This window comes from Podarcis pityusensis (assembly GCF_964106645.2).
Source record: "Podarcis pityusensis genome assembly, chromosome: W".
Classification (NCBI taxonomy): Eukaryota; Metazoa; Chordata; class Lepidosauria; order Squamata; family Lacertidae; genus Podarcis; species Podarcis pityusensis.
In genome coordinates this window covers 13487529-13503802 of record NC_138045.1, presented here as the reverse complement: position 1 = coordinate 13503802, position 16274 = coordinate 13487529, and the positions used below count along the sequence as shown (strand labels likewise).

The following is a 16274-nucleotide window of genomic DNA, read 5'->3' as shown; positions in this document are numbered from 1 at the left end:
AAATACGTTATTTACAATATCACAGAAAATAGAGAAAGATGGAAAGGATTTGCTGAAACAATTACAGTGGTGCCTCGCAAGACGAAAAGAATCCGTTCCGGGAGTCTCTTCGTCTTGCGGTTTTTTTTGTCTTGTGAAGCAAGCCCATTAGCGGTTTAGCGGATTAGCGCTATTAGCGGCTTAGCGGGCTTAGCGGATCAGCTGATAAGCGGCTTAGTGGCTTAACGGATCAGCTGTTAAGCGGCTTAGCGGATCAGCTGATAAGCGGCTTAGTGGCTTAACGGATCAGCTGTTAAGCGGCTTAGCGGATCAGCTGATAAGCGGCTTAGTGGCTTAACGGATCAGCTGATAAGCGGCTTAGGGATCAGCTGTTAAGCGGCTTAGCGGATCAGCTGATAAGCGGCTTAGTGGCTTGGGAAAAAGGGGGGGGAAAGGAAAAAAACACCGCAGGAACTCGCAAGACATTTTCGTCTTGCGAAGCAAGCCCATAGGAAATTCGTTTTGCGAAGCACCTCCAAAACGGAAAACCCTTTCGTCTAGCGGGTTTTCGTCTTGCGGGGCACCACTGTAATAGAAGTGGAATACAAAAAGGGAGGTGTGAGGAGGTCGAGGAAACAAGGGAATGAAAGATAGAGTATGGAAAAGAGACGATGTATGTTTTTAAATTGTTTTTGTTTTGTTCTATTTAGGGTTAAGGTTAGGGAGTGGGGTTTGTTTAGTTTAATGTGTTTAGTTTTGAGTTTAGGTTGTGTTTTGTATTGTTTATATATTGTATTGTATTGTTTTTTTCTTTTTGTTTTTCTCCTTTGTTTTTTCTTTTGTTTTTTTTCTTTTTTGCTTTTTCTCTCTCTTTTTGTAATCTATAAAAGTAATAAATATTATTTTTTTTTTAAAAAAAAGAAAAGTGTGCAATGCCACTCCCTGGCCCAGGCCGTTTTTATTCACAAAAGAACTTTAACACAGCGTTTGTAACAACCAATCAGATTTCCTCTGAGCATTTCAAAAAATCCCATGTGGGGACAAAGTGAGATCAGAGGAAGCCTCTTAACTACAAAGAACTATTTACTATTTGAGCATGCATACATGTTTAGACTAAATAAAACAGGAACCAAAGAGGAATGCATTTAGCAAACCCCGGAGGTCATAAACCTATAGGAAAGGAAATACAGGTATTTTACCACCTCCATGTAAACTCTGTTCCTGGCCCTAAAAGCTACCTAAAGATTACCAAAAGCTACATCAAAGCTACCTCCTTATCTTTATGTACTCAGGATGCCTGGTGAACAACTAGTCTGTGCTATGTGACTACCAGGCATAGAGAAAATGGGCAGAGGTGCAGAGGTTTGTGGGATTGATCAGAAATCATGTCAAATGACTCAAGCCCAGTCACAGGGATTCGAACCGCTGACCTTCTGATGCGCAAGTACTAGGCTCTGTAGTTTAACCCACAACGCCACCCGCGTCCCTTACCTGACAGCAATTGCAGAGAGTGCTGCTGCTTTTAGGTCCTGCTTGTGGGCTTTGCATTGGGGCATCTGGCTGGCCTCTGAGCAGGGGCAGACTTTGGTAATCTTTGGTAAACTGGTGCACTGAGTTATGACAAAATTTAGCACACTGAAATGGACCATCTCAATTTTGCTCTCCCTCTTTTGGCGCCCTATGTATGGGAAGCACCCACATTGCCCAAAATCAGGCGCTGCTGTGAGAACAGGATGCTGGACTAGATGAGCCCCCTTTGGCTTGATCCCACTACCAGGCTCTTACGTGTCTTTCTGGCTCCCAGATGCACACTGTTGGACGGCACCTGCCTGGCGGGGTCTCTTGCCGCGGTATGAGCATGCCACCTTCATTCCCACAAGCTGGCCCACGAGCCTCTGGGTGTTTGGAGGAGCCAGTGAAACTGGGAACAGTAATTGTGTGCAAGCTCTGGACCTCCGTATCAGTTATTTCCGTTTCATTTTATTACTTCTTGGAGTATTTTTGAAAAAAGATTTCAAACATGCAGCTCTCCAATTTCTAAATTTATTCATATCCAATATTTGCATCCCACTATCCCACCAAGGAGCTCAGAGCAGCAAATATAGCTCTCCTGAGAATAGTTATCCTCACAACAACCCATTGAGGTAGGTTAAGCTAGGAGAGAGTGATTGGTCCAAGTTCACTTGGCCTTAGTCAAGGGGTTGAATCCTAGTTTCTCAGGACTTAGTCCAACAATCTTACCACTACACCACTCTGGCTATCTGTTAGATGATGAAAATAACAATAAAACTTATTTCAGAGTGGTAGCTGGGTTAGCGTACTGCAGCAAAAACAACAGTGTCTTGTGTCACCGTCTATATCTAATAAATTTATTATGGCATCAGCTTTTGCACACTACAATCTGGCTTCTTTAGATGCATGAAGTATTATCCTGAGTTACTGCACTAGTGGGTCAGAAGGTGGAATTGTGAGATCAGAAGGAAATATGTAGAGATGGTGATACTTGTGTTTTAACAGTGGCCATTGACATACACACAAAATAGTTGTTTATAACATCCAAGCCATCGGTCAGAAAACTGGCACATGTAATTTGATTTAAAACCCCAAAATGTTTCAATTCAGTCCCTACCTTATAGCACTAAATCTCTTGAGGAAGTACAGTTCAGTAGTTTCAAGTTCTAGTTTCTCTTTGACGTTACTTTGAATCAAAGTACCACTAAATTAGCCTTGCATTTAAGCACTCGCCTGGTAACCAAAGGGGACCAGGAATTCCATTTCTTTCTTCCACATGTGACGTGTAATTGGCACCCACCCCCATTTTCTGTGCTTATAATTTACTTGTGTGCAATCCCCAATTTTTCAATATTGTAGCTTACAAATATTTTTGTTTTCCACGTTAGAAGGTGGAACTTGGATGAGCCCTAAGGTGATCGGCACTCCACCATCCCTTCGGACTTATCATACATCCTCAGCAGTGATTGGGGACCATTTATATGTATTTGGAGGAGGCGATAAAGGGGTGGATCCAGTCAAAGACCAGCAGCTTCACATCTTTGACTCTGGTAAGCTTCCTCTGCTCCTGTGCAGATGTTTCCCAAACTAAATGTTTAGCTGATTCCCCTGGGCCTGACAGCAGATGGAGCAAAATAGGAGTTAAATCCTGTTAGCCCTACTTAGAGAAAAACCGTCGAAATGGACAGACATGACAATGTAGGCCTTTTAATTGCAATGGGTCTACTCTTAGGTGAAACATAGCTAAATGCAACCCTATGTGTGGGAAGCAGGGAGCAAGGAACCTGAGGTAGCTGTTGCTTCATCTTAATACATTTCTCTCTCGCCACCTGTAGCCACTCTGACATGGCTGCAACCAGAAGTTTGGGGCGACCCTCCTGCTCCTCGACATGGCCATGCCATGGTGGCTGTCGAGAACAGGCTCTACATACATGGCGGATTGGCAGGTGATACCCTTTTTGATTATCTCTTCTGCTTTGATACAAATAAGTACTCAGTGGTGCAAACTTTGTGGAAAGGGATTCTTATCTTCCCATCTTGCCTTAAAAAAAACCAAAGCCATAAAACTTTAGCTTTTAGAAGCTACACATTATAAAGCAGGGGTCAGCAATTTTTTTCAGCAGGGGGCTGGTCCACTGTCCCTCAGACCTTGTGGGGGGCCAGACTATATTTTGAATTTTTTTAAAAAATGAACTAATTCCTGTGCCCCACAAATAACCCAGAGATGCATTTTAAATAAAAGCACACATTCCACTCATGTAAAAACACCAGGCAGGCCCCACAAATAACCCATAGATGCATTTTAAATAAAAGGACACATTCTACTCATGTAAAAACATGCTGATTCCCGGACCATCTGTCGGCCAGATTTAGAAGGCGACTGGGCCTTAGTTTGCCTACCCATGTTATAAAGCCTTAAAGGCTAAGAATGTGAGAAATACTGTAGGATCCTGATTACAGTTTCCACCTGCAGGATGTTACTACAGAATTGTGGTACAGCCTTAGGAGGTGGTGTGGGGTAGTGGGTAGCGTTTGACAAGATCCAGGAAGACGAGGAATCAGATTCCCACTCAGATCTCACTGGGTGACCTTAGGTTAGGCACAATCTCTCAGTCTAACCTACTGTGCAGGGTTGTGAGGATACAAGGGAGGAAAGGGGAGGATAACCATGTATGCTGCCATAAGTTCCTTTATGGAAAGGAAGACATTAATGAGAAAAATAAATTCTAAATTCCATTCAGCCTTCCTTTGATTCCTCTTTTTCAGGCATTTCCCATCTGTTTAAGCCACCCCCCCCCCAATAATCTTTGCTGTCATTACAGCTAGAATCTTAACTTTGACGTAACTGTCCCAAACTCTTTACCAAATTCATTTTCCTGTTGCAGAATCACTGAATGTGCATGCAGCCCTGTTATGTGTGTTTCAAGCTCAGTTTGCTTAAGCTTTGCACCTGATGAGCACTGATGTGGATTGATTTAATGTGCTTGCAGCTGAAATGAAGTGGGAGACCCTGTCGGCTACTGGATCTGTACCAGCAGGGCGGGCAGCCCACTCAGCAGCTGTGTTTCAGGGCCATTTGTATATATTTGGTGGAATGGACCCAACAGGAGCACTGGACACAATGTGTAAATATCACATAAGTGGGTGTTTCTTAAGATGATGTCTTTGGTTAGCTTCCATTGGGAACATTATACTGGGGAATCCTCTTTGCGTATGTGCCATCGCCAGCAATTTTGAGATGGCAGCCCCAGCCATGTAACCTCCCCACAACCTTGACTTATCTGAAGCTAGTAGTGGCTGAAGCTGATGGGAGCTGTAATCCAAAACAAAGTGCTTATGTGGCCTCTGATTATGTAGTGTGACTCCCCCCAGGATTATAAACACGGTCACCACATACTAAAGGGAGTGGGAGTAGTAGATCAGAGGTAGAGCTCATCTGTTGCATGAAAAAGGTCCCAGTATCAGTCCCTTGAGTCTGCAGTTTTTAACAAGATGGAGAGGGAGGAGCATCAGGGAACAGGTGATACTGAAACAGATCTTTTTGCAACCCTGGGAAATTGTGGTCAATTCAGAGTAGGCACACCTGGGCTACGTGTGCAAAAAGATTGATATGGAATAACGCAGCTTCAAGTTTATCAAGAGCATCTATAGCTCAGTGAAAGAGCAGGTGTTTTGCATGCAGAAAGGTCCCAGGTTTAATCCCAAATATTATCCAGTTAAAAGGATCTTTTGCAGCAGGTGATAGGAATGCTGTCCAGAGTTGTAAAGACTGCAGAGAGAATAATTGGGTGCACTCTTCCCACCTTGGATCAAATCTATGCTTCCAGGTGCCATAAGAAAGCTGCAGAGATAGTGCAGGATAGTGCACACCCCGGAAATGATCTCTTTCAGCTTCTGCCTTCTGGAAGAAGGTACAGGGTTATAAAGACTAGGACTAGCCGCCTGAGAAACAGTTTCTATCCAAATGCAGTGTAAGGAGTCTCTATGGGAGTATATTGTATTTAAAAATGGGGTATCAAGAGTTTTTAGGGGGCTAACCAGGCTGGGATAGCTGGCTTGTTGGTTTTAAATGTCTTATGTAGATTTTTTCAATTTTGTTGTTCTGTATGAGACAATGTATGAGACAATGACAATAAAGATTATTGTATCGAAAGGGTATTCTCTCTCTCCTCTCTCACTAGCAGAAACCTTGAGGAACTGCTTTCAGTCAGTATTAGGCAGCAGTGGGCTAGGTCAGGAATAATAGTACGTAATTTATTATTTTTACCCAACCCATCTGAACTTGTGGCTCTGCAATATGTTGCTGAATCCCCACCCTTGGCCATGCTGGTTGGAAGTTAGGAATCCAACAGCATCTGGCAGGCCACGAGTTTCTTACTCCTGGTCTAGATGGGAATAGTTTAAAAGGTGCCCAAGAGCCGCTCAGTGTTTCAGTGTTCCACTACACCCACAAGAACCCTCCTGGTCTAAATACAGTGGTACCTCACAAGACGAATGCCTCACAAGACAAAAAACTCGCTAGACGAAAGGGTTTTTTGTTTTTTGAGCTGCTTCGCAAGACGGTTTTCCCTATGGGCTTGCTTCGCAAGACTGAAACGTCTTGCAAGTTTGTTTCCTTTTTCTTAACACCGTTAATACAGTTGCGACTTGACTTCGAGGAGCAACTCATAGAACGCAGTGTGGTAGCCTTTTTTGAGGTTTTTAAAGACTTTGGTGATTTTTGAAGCTTTTCCAAAACTTTCCCGACACCGTGCTTCGCAAGACGAAAAAAATCGCAAGACGACTAAACTCGCGGAACGAATTAATTTCGTCTTGCGAGGCACCACTGTAGTCCCATACTGTTCTCAGTCAGGAGCCTGCAAGCAGGAATTGTGCGAAACTGCAGTCTCCCCTTTTTGATTCCCAACAACTGGTTTGCTATATCCTCCATGAATCTATCTGTCAACATCGCCCTTGAGCCAGTGCCACCAACTGGACTCATCCACTTCAGCCCCGACTGGGCTAGGCGAGCTGGCTAGCACTTCCAGAGACCACCTTCTGCACAGGAACAGGTCAAAGTGCTGTGGACTCACAGCTTAGAGTTGTGAGCACCGGACTTACTTCCACAAGAAGACAGTCGTCGCACAGCAGAGTACAGCAGAGTCTAGCAGAGTATATAAACAACTCGGAGAGCAGCTCTGTAGAATATCTTCTTTATTCTATCTACAACTATTATACAACTATATACAGAGCTTAATAGGTCTAAGCATAAATAAATGCTGCACTGCACTGAGTGTCTGCAGCTGCTCTTAGCAGCAACCTTATCTCTACACACAATCTCTAACACTCAGTCTCTCTCTCTCTCTCCCCGACACTGACTGACTGACTGATTTGGTGCTGGAGCAGAATAAGTAGAGAGCAGAACACGCCTCCTCCTCTCTGGAGAATCAGCAGACTTCTCAGGAGATTCTTGGATATGGGAGGGGTGAAATCTCCTCACTATCTTTGCTGCTTTTAAAACCACACAAGCTGTCAGTAGTCACTGTTCCCATGTATGTCACTTAAAATGTTAAGAGGGAAAAGAGATCCCCAATATTTCCACTCCCTGTAGAAGCTTCAGGTCTAATTTTCCAAGGTTGACAAATAGTGGTTTTAATTGAAAAGAAGCTGCTGCAAACCCCCCCTTTTTTTGCATAGTTTTCCATTTGTTTTTTTAACTGCAGAAAAGGGACATTGGACAAAGCTGGAGTTTAAAACTCCTGTGCCTTCTGCTCGTCTGGACCAGTCTATGTGTGTTGTTCCGTGGAAAGTGTCTTCCAATGAGGACAGCAACGGGAAGGAAGGAGCTGGAGGCTCTAATGGAGACAATCTATCTCAAGGCTGCCCAGATGAAAACTTATGCTTAGTGTCTGGTGGAATGCATATTAAAGGGTAAATCTACAAAGACAGTACTGTAACTCTTCTTAAGTAAAATGTTTTAACTAAATGTAGCTGTTTAATAATCTATATCTGCCACCCTCCATGTAATGCAAGACAATCCACATTTTGTGCCGGAGGACTACAAATGAAGTGTGTGTGCATATTTCTGCCTCTTCAGTGTGTCCAATGGCTGAGAAAGGAAGGGAAGTGTTTAATAAAATACCAGTGAGTTGGCCTCCTTTAATGTAATCATTTCCTTAAATCAAATTTGGGTGGCTGACTGCTTCGTAGTACCATGGAAGTAAAATAAGACCCTCAGAAAATGAAATGTGTAGTTTCTACAGGTACTGAACCCCAAATGGTGCTCTCCTGCCAACAATGGGATGAATCAGGATGCGTTAGATGAAGCTAATAAGAATTAGTGCTGGAGGGTTCAGGATTGGACAATTTCCCATATAACAGATTTACTGCACTGAAACAGTTCAGTACAGATAGGAAAGTACCATTAACTCCTAAGGGCACACAGCTTTTGCCAACAATGGGCAGCAGATTGTAATTAAAACAGGTTATTGGCCAAGTGGTTTCATTGCATTAGCTTATGTTGACAAAAGAGCCAGACAGCTTGAATACTAAATAAGCAACACATCATGGGTCTGTTAGTTATGGTTAACTAAAATAGTAGATGGGCTGCATCTTGTGTGATCAAGCAAACAAACTGCAGAGTTGAGCAGCTGATAAAGTTAGGGATTAAGTTATCCAAAATCATCTCCCTTATGTGCTTGATCCAGCCCTTAGCTTCTCTCTTGTATATTTCTGGGCCTGAAATTACTTAAATTATTCAGAGATCCAGCTTGAGGTATTCTGACCTGGCACAATAATGCATACTTACTCTGAGCTCATTTACACATTTCTCATCTAGAAACAAAACATGTAAACATTAAGGACCACTAGATGACCCTGAGGGTATCTTTCAATTGTACAATTCTGATTCTAATGTTACAGTGGCTTGTCAAGTCATCACCCAATGGCCTGCTACCACCTAGCAGACATAGGTAAAGGTAAAGGGACCCCTTTACCTTTAGGTCCAGTCGTGACCGACTCTGGGGTTGTGGCACTCATCTCGCTTTATTGCTTGAGGGAGCCGGCGTACAGCTTCCGGGCCATGTGGCTAGCATGACTAAGCCGCTTCTGGCAAACCAGAGCAGTGCACGGAAACGCCGTTTACCTTCCCGCCAGAGCGATACCTATTTATCTACTTGCACTTTGACGTGCTTTTGAACTGCTAGGTTGGCAGGAGCAGGGACCGAGCAACGGGAGCTCAAACCCCGTCGCGGGGATTTGAACCGCCGACCTTCTGATCGGCAAGTCCTAGGCTCTGTGGTTTAACCCACAGCTCCTCCCGCATCTCCCTAGCAGACATGCATGGGAATAATTCGTTGTACAACTGTATTCTGCTCTGAGGAAGGTGGTTTCTGAGGGGGTTAGACCAAGAAACATGCAGACAAAACCATAGCTCTGGTCCTGGTGTGTTCTTAGTTCCTATAAGCATTTGTGTTACAAAGATCAAATAGACCCAGATCCAGTGTAAGTAACAAATTTATTGTTGTCACTTGGAGGGTAGAAAAGTTCTCCACATAACACACACAACCCAACTTGTTAAATAGAATGGTTTCAATACTTCACCCGTTCCCCTTGTCAGGTTGCCCACCCCCCTGCTGGACATTTATCAACTGCTAATGAAAAGCAGTATACAGCCACTTTTGGGCTAGCATTTCCAACTCCACTCAATGTGAAGATTCTGGTCACATTCCAAATCTAGAGTTCAAATAGTTTAAACAAAAGTTCAAAGTCCAATATTTACAGCACCAACATCTAGGAAACTGAGGTCTACAATTCATCCTTATCTCCTCCTGCTGCTTCTTCCTCAGTAGGGGGTGGGCCTGCACTACCATACAACCTGCCCACAATTGGTTGCACCACCTCTTCCAGTTCCTTCTTTTGGGCTTTGAATTCCTCGATATCACTATCTTGGTGACTCTCTAGCCACTCAATCTTTTCCTCTACAGCCTTCTCTATTGTTTCTTTGTCTTCAGATGACAACTTGCCACTGAGCTTCTCCTTATCTCCAATCTGGTTTTTCAGTGAGTAGGCATAACTTTCCAGCTCATTCCTAGCATCGATCCGCTCTTTCAGCTTTTGGTCTTCCTCAGCAAACTTCTCTGCATCATTGACCATCCTCTCAATTTCTTCTGGAGTAAGACGATTCTGGTCATTGGTGATAGTGATCTTATTTTTGTTGCCTGTGCCCTTGTCCTCAGCCGTAACACGAAGGATTCCATTCACATCTATTTCAAAGGTAACTTCAATCTGAGGGACGCCACGGGGAGCAGGAGGGATTCCAGTCAGATCAAAAGTTCCCAAGAGATGATTGTCTTTTGTAAGAGGACGTTCTCCTACGGGGGGGGGGGGGGATTTCATTTCACATGAAATCACTCAGATTATACTCTGGTAATCATGCAAGTACAAGGTTATTTTTAAAAAGGCATCTCACTTGTGTTTCTATTAATAATCAACAGCTAGTGATACTCAAAGCATGTTAAGGAACCTCACAAATGTGGAAACATGCATTGCCAAATTAAGCCGTGCTGGATTCACCTTTTACTCTTTAATGCCCAGAAGACAAAATACTCTAAAAGTTTCCAAGCCAAATGATGTTGGTCGGCCACTTACCTTCATAAACCTTAATTGTCACAGTTGGCTGGTTATCTGAAGCTGTGGAGAAGATCTGTGATTTCTTGGTGGGGACAACAGTGTTCCTTGGGATAAGTTTGGTCATTACTCCACCAACAGTCTCAATGCCCAAGGTCAGAGGACACACATCAAGCAGCACCAGATCCCCTAAGAATGAAAAGGAGGTTTTAAGTGATGAAGCATCACCATAATTTATCTAGCTGTAGAGACAAACTTGACAGCCAGCAAAGACAAAGATCTTCCATTCCAAACAGTTATGAGGCTGACTGGAAGCTTTTCACTTGTACAGGCTACTCTGCCCAACACCTAATGCAGCATTTAAGTCACTCAGACTTACCAGTATCTTGATCCCCAGAGAGTACGCCAGCCTGCACAGCAGCACCATAAGCTACAGCTTCATCAGGGTTGATTCCACGGGAGGGTTCCTTGCCATTGAAAAATTCTTTCACAAGCTGCTGTATCTTGGGGATGCGAGTAGAGCCACCAACAAGCACAATTTCATCAATGTCAGACTTCTTTAGGTCTGCATCCTCTAGGACTTTCTGGACAGGTTTCATGGTGGAACGGAAGAGATCCTACGAGCAGAATTTAAAATCCCTTAATTGATGTGGAAAGGCAATCACAGAACAAGGCCACAAGATGATACAGTCACCAAATTATCAGATACATCCTGCCCCCAAGATGCCCATGTGTGATGCTATTTGAGATCAGATGGGCCTACTCGTAACATCTCATTTGTCTTTAACAGAAGAATCCACAAAGATCAGTCACTGCTATCTTTTAGAGGACAAGCAATTTTGACTCAAGCCATTAGGGAACCAATTTATTCTCTGCTGTTGGTGCAGTTTGACCAGCATAGTGTCTTGGGAGTGGGATAACATTTCACACAGGAGGGCACCACTTTATTTTCCCCATGACACGCATGTACTACATGTTACTATAATTGGCCCAGTATACCTGAAGGAGCGTCTCCACCCCCATCATTCTGCCCGGACGCTGAGGTCCAGCGCCGAGGGCCTTCTGGTGGTTCCCTCATTGTGAGAAGCCAAGCTACAGGGAACCAGGCAGAGGGTCTTCTCGGTAGTGGCGCCCACCCTGTGGGACACCCTCCCATCAGATGTCAAAGAGATAAACAACTACCTAACATTTAAAAGACATCTAAACTTCCCTGTTCAGGGAAGTTTTTAATGTGCGACATTTGAATGTATTTTTAATCTTTGTTGGAAGCCGCCCAGAGTGGCTGGGGAAACCCAGCCAGATGGGCGGGGTACAAATAATAAACTTATTATTATTAATTAATTATTATTATTATTATTATTACTTCTCTCCCACTTTTATGTTTTGTGTACAGCAATCACTGCAATTACCCATTTAAAAATTCAAGATACCTACCATGTTCAGTTCTTCAAATTTTGCTCTTGTCAAGGTTTCAGAGAAGTCTTCTCCTTCAAAGAAAGATTCAATCTCAATTCTAGATTGGTGTTGAGAAGAAAGCGCTCTTTTGGCTTTTTCAACTTCTCGACGAAGCTTCTGAACAGCTCTGTTGTCCTTCCGAACATCCTTTCCAGTTTTCTTCTTGTGGAGCTTGATGAAATGTTCCATTACACGCTGGTCAAAGTCTTCCCCACCCAGGTGAGTGTCTCCATTGGTTGCCACAACTTCAAAGACACCATTATCAATTGTGAGGAGGGAGACATCAAAGGTTCCACCACCCAAGTCAAAGACAAGGATGTTCTTCTCGCCCTCCCTCTTGTCTAGGCCATAAGCAATAGCAGCAGCAGTCCTGTAAGAGCAACTCGTTAGTTTGGTAAATGTGAGAAAAGCCCACATAAATCCCAAATACTGGCAGAAGACTATTAAAACCCTACTTACGGCTCATTGATTATTCTCATGACATTCAGCCCTGCAATAGTACCAGCATCCTTTGTAGCCTGACGCTGGGCATCGTTGAAGTAAGCTGGCACAGTGACAACAGCATGGGTGACCTGGAGAAGAATGAGAATAATTTGGATTGCTGTTTCCAAATTAACATCTAATACAGTTTTTTGGGGGGAGGGGGAGGGAGCCCGATTGTCTAGAATGCACCTTTCAAGACTACGTAGAGTGGATTGCCTGTTGCCCTCTAGATGCTGCTGGGCTCTCATCAGCCCCATCCAGCATTGTCAACTGTCAGGGATATTGGAAATTGGAATTCAAACAGATCCAGAAGGCTACAGATTGGCTGCCTCAGCTTGGAGAACAGTTCTACCACCCCCATCCATTTTATGTCCCAGGGAACCCAGAAGGCATGGACTCCTCATGTACAAGCAGCCAGGCCTGTTAGGAGGCATTAAAGCTCACTTAAACTGCATGCAGAATAGTACATGTTCAATCCAGTTTAGAATTATCTCTAGATCAGAAAGGCATCTGAGACCTGCTGCTAACCAGAGTAAGCAGTAAAGGATTAGACCAACCACTGGCCAGTCTCCATACATGGTAGATTCACAAAGGCTCCCCTCAGTGCCTATTCTTTTTGCTTGTGTGCTTCAGCTGAAACAACATCTTACCTTCTTTCCCAAGTAGGCCTCAGCAGTCTCCTTCATTTTAGTCAGAACCATTGCTGAAATTTCTTCTGGGGCAAAGGTCTTCATTTGGCCACCTCCAATATCAACCTGAATATGGGGCTTGGACTTCTTTTCAATGACCTGTAAAGACAGGTACAAGTGGACATGGTTAAAAACCAAAAGCACCACATCTACAATATTAATCTTGTGGTGGACTTAAAGAGGTTCCATTGAGGATGCGGCAGGACCAAACAACCTGCCCATCAGGTTGCCAGATGCAGAATAACCCATGCTTTGATGCTGGTATCTTGAGCAGAGTGAAAGCAGAGCCATAAGTTGTGTGGACTGGAAAAACACTTCATACATAGCTTAGTAACCTAGTGTCTCTAGGAAAGTGCTAGGGCTGGGGACAGGCTGGGTTCAAATTTCACACCAAAAGGTGTTCAATGTACTTTATATATACAGTGGTACCTCAGGTTAAGTACTTAATTCATTCCTGAGGTCTGTACTTAACCTGAAGCACCACTTTAGCTAATGGGGCCTCCTGCTGCCGCCAGAGCACGATTTCTGTTCTCATCCTGAAGCAAAGTTCTTAACCTGAAGCACTATTTCTGGGTTAGCAGAGTCTGTAACCTGAGGTACTACTGTACCATAACATAAAAGGCACAAAATGAGTACCTTGAAAGGTAGGTATTTTATATCCTGCTGCACAGAAGGATCATTCCATGTTCTACCAATGAGGCGCTTGGCATCAAATACAGTATTCTCAGGGTTTGAAGTCAGCTGGTTCTTTGCTGCATCACCTATAAGACGTTCCCCCTCTGGTGTGAAGGCCACATAGGAGGGTGTGATTCTGTTACCCTGGTCATTAGCAATTATCTCCACACGCCCATTCTTGAAAACACCAACACTGTAAAAGAGAATGGAAGTTACTTTTTAAAATATATGTATTATTTAAAGGCTTCTTTAAATAGTAAAAGCAAAACTAAAGAAATGCCATGGTCAGATCACTTCCTGGTGAAACTAGACTTCTCCGCGACCCTTCCCCTCTGCAGGGAGGTAGGACCGATTTGGATGGTCTGCCCCCACCACTTAATAGATCAAAATGGTTTCCAGAGAGTGGTAGGGGATGCTTTATCCCATGCTGATGGCCTTTCATCAGTTTCCCTGGTGGCCCGCTGGAATGTGGCGTTAACCAGGGCTATCAACTGTCTGGCTCCGAAGCGCACTCTCCGACTGCATGGAGCCTGGACAACCCCGTGGTTTTCCACGGATCTGAGGGCAATGAAACAATTGCTGAGACGGCTAGAGCGCCGGTGGCGTATAACTCATTCTGAAGCTGACCGGACATGGGTTAGAGCTCAATGTCGAGTCTACCAAGTGGTGGTAGCAATGGCGAAGAAGACTTTCTTCACCACCTCTATTGCATCTGCAGAAAACAGCAGCAGGAGGCTCTTTAAGGCAGTTCGCAATTTAGCAGAACCACCTGCTACATCAGGGACCAGTACGGGCCACATGATTTCCTGCAATGATTTTGCAAAGTTTTTTGCAGATAAAGTCGCTCAGATTCGGGAAGAGGTAGACTCACAGCTGTCCATGGAGGTGCAGGTCAATTCTGTGTCCAGGGCAACTGTCTACCAGCTCCATCTGGTACACAGGCTGAGACCCCACCTGCCCGCAGACTGTCTCGCCAGAGTGGTACATGCTCTAGTTATCTCTCGCTTGGACTACTGCAATGTGCTCTACGTGGGGCTACTTTTGAAGGTGACCCGGAAACTACAACTAATCCAGAATTTGGCAGCTAGACTGGTGACTGGGAGCAGCCAAGACCACATAACACCGACCTTGAAAGACCTACATTGGCTCCCATTACATTTCCGAGCACAATTCAAAGTGTTGGTGCTGAACTTTAAACATCTAAATGGCCTCAGCCCAATATACCTGAAGGAGTGTCTCCACCCCCATCGTTCTGCCCGGACGCTGAAGTCTAGCGCCAAGGGCCTTCGGGCGATTGCCTCGCTGCAAGAAGCCAAGTTACAGGGAACCAGGCATAGGGCCTTCTCGGTAGTGGCACCCGCCCTGTGAAACGCTCGCCCACCAGATGTCAAAGAGAAAAACAATTACCAGACTTTTAGAAGACATCTGAAGGCAGCCCTGTTTAGGGAAGCTTTTAATGTTTAATAGATTATTGTATTTTAATATTCTGTTGGAAGCCACTCATTATTATATTATTATTATTCTGGGTGGTTCACAAAATATAATACACCTAAAATACAGTACATTAATATGCATTAACACAACCAAGGAAAAATGACCACCACCAACAAAAACAGAATTCACATAAAACCAACAGCAAACAGGAGAAAATCAAGCACATCAAGCAAAAAATCTGATCCCTATGATGAGGTGCAGCAAGCAAGCTAGTTGTATCCTCTGGGCAGCCTAATACTAATGTTTCTGGCCAGTACTCAAGCTTTTAGTTGTAAGACTACACTAAAACAAAATAGTTTGAGTTGAATAGATATTGTATTATTACTCCCTTGACTTGTACCAAGTGCATTAAAATAGTAATACAGTACAATTCGTTTGCATACACTAGTGCAGAATCTTGGCCATATTTTGGTGCAGTGGCCATAAGCTATTCAAGACACCCAGAAGCCAGTCAATCAAATAGGCACCCTTCTTTTACTTACCAGGAATATGTGGTTCCCAGATCAATGCCAACCACAGTCCCCACATCCTCCTTTTTGTCGTCGTCATCAGCAGCAAATACACTGCCAATGAGCAACAGGCAGACAAGGGCATACTTCATTCTGCCCTTGTACCAAATATTCACAATCAGAGAGAGAAAAAACCCTGTAATAAGTAAAATCAACCATCAGTGGCAATACTATGAGCAAAAAGACAATACCATGATGCCCGTTTAACGGAAATGGGGGCAGATTTACAGAGTAAGCATTACTGGTCCCACACATCCTTAGCAAAGGCTGGGAGGGCCAATCAGGACTAGAGGCTACCAAGACCCACAGCCTGCAAACATGCAGGCAGCTCAAAGAAAACACCCCACCCCAAATCCTATACAAAGGAGGTCCAGGAAAATTTCTGTTCAAGGAAAAGGCAGCAAAGGGGTTAAGAAAATATGTAGCTCTCATGATACTTAAACATGAATGTGAACCCACACACACTGCTAAATTCTACAGGCATCCATCGAGAAAAATAATGTGGAAAGGCAGTATGTAAAAGCTGCAAAACCTAACATCAAAAAAAAGGCTACCAACCTTTTAACTTTAGTTCAGACAACCCCAACATTAAAGGCAAAGAGTAAGTATGTAATCCAGTGCCAGAGATAGGCTGCTCCCCCCTCCCATTTTTTTGATATATGGAGTCACTGTAAAACGAGTAGCCTCAAATCAAATAATTAACGTTGTTCACTGCAACCACAGCTGTTTTGCCTTCACCATTCTCATAAGGTGAAGTGGGAGAAGGGAGTAGTCGCTGTCCCCATCACCAGAAACCCAGCTATTACCATTTACCCCAAACCGGTAAAGGTTATCAATATACAAAACCAACACCATATAGAAACATCTAGCA

The 16274-nt window shown here is 43.8% G+C and overlaps 2 protein-coding genes across 2 annotated transcripts; one reads left to right on the top strand and one right to left on the bottom strand.

The window, feature by feature from the left end:
• Window positions 1–959: 959 nt before the first annotated feature.
• LOC308467726 (rab9 effector protein with kelch motifs-like) lies at window positions 960–7412 on the top strand. The gene is made up of 5 exons (XM_080989416.1): window positions 960–1936; window positions 2880–3041; window positions 3327–3476; window positions 4482–4631; window positions 7194–7412. Exons 2-5 carry the CDS (start codon window positions 2894–2896, stop codon window positions 7403–7405), a joined length of 660 nt encoding a protein of 219 aa, XP_080845542.1. The 5' UTR covers window positions 960–1936; window positions 2880–2893; the 3' UTR covers window positions 7406–7412.
• Window positions 7413–8967: 1555 nt separating this feature from the next.
• Window positions 8968–15539, bottom strand: LOC308467739 (endoplasmic reticulum chaperone BiP-like). Its single transcript, XM_080989435.1, has 8 exons — window positions 15377–15539; window positions 13362–13593; window positions 12687–12824; window positions 12013–12125; window positions 11533–11923; window positions 10478–10715; window positions 10120–10287; window positions 8968–9842 (listed from the first exon to the last, which is right to left on the bottom strand). Exons 1-8 carry the CDS (start codon window positions 15493–15495, stop codon window positions 9277–9279), a joined length of 1965 nt encoding a protein of 654 aa, XP_080845561.1. The 5' UTR covers window positions 15496–15539; the 3' UTR covers window positions 8968–9276.
• Between the last annotated feature and the right edge of the window lie 735 nt (window positions 15540–16274).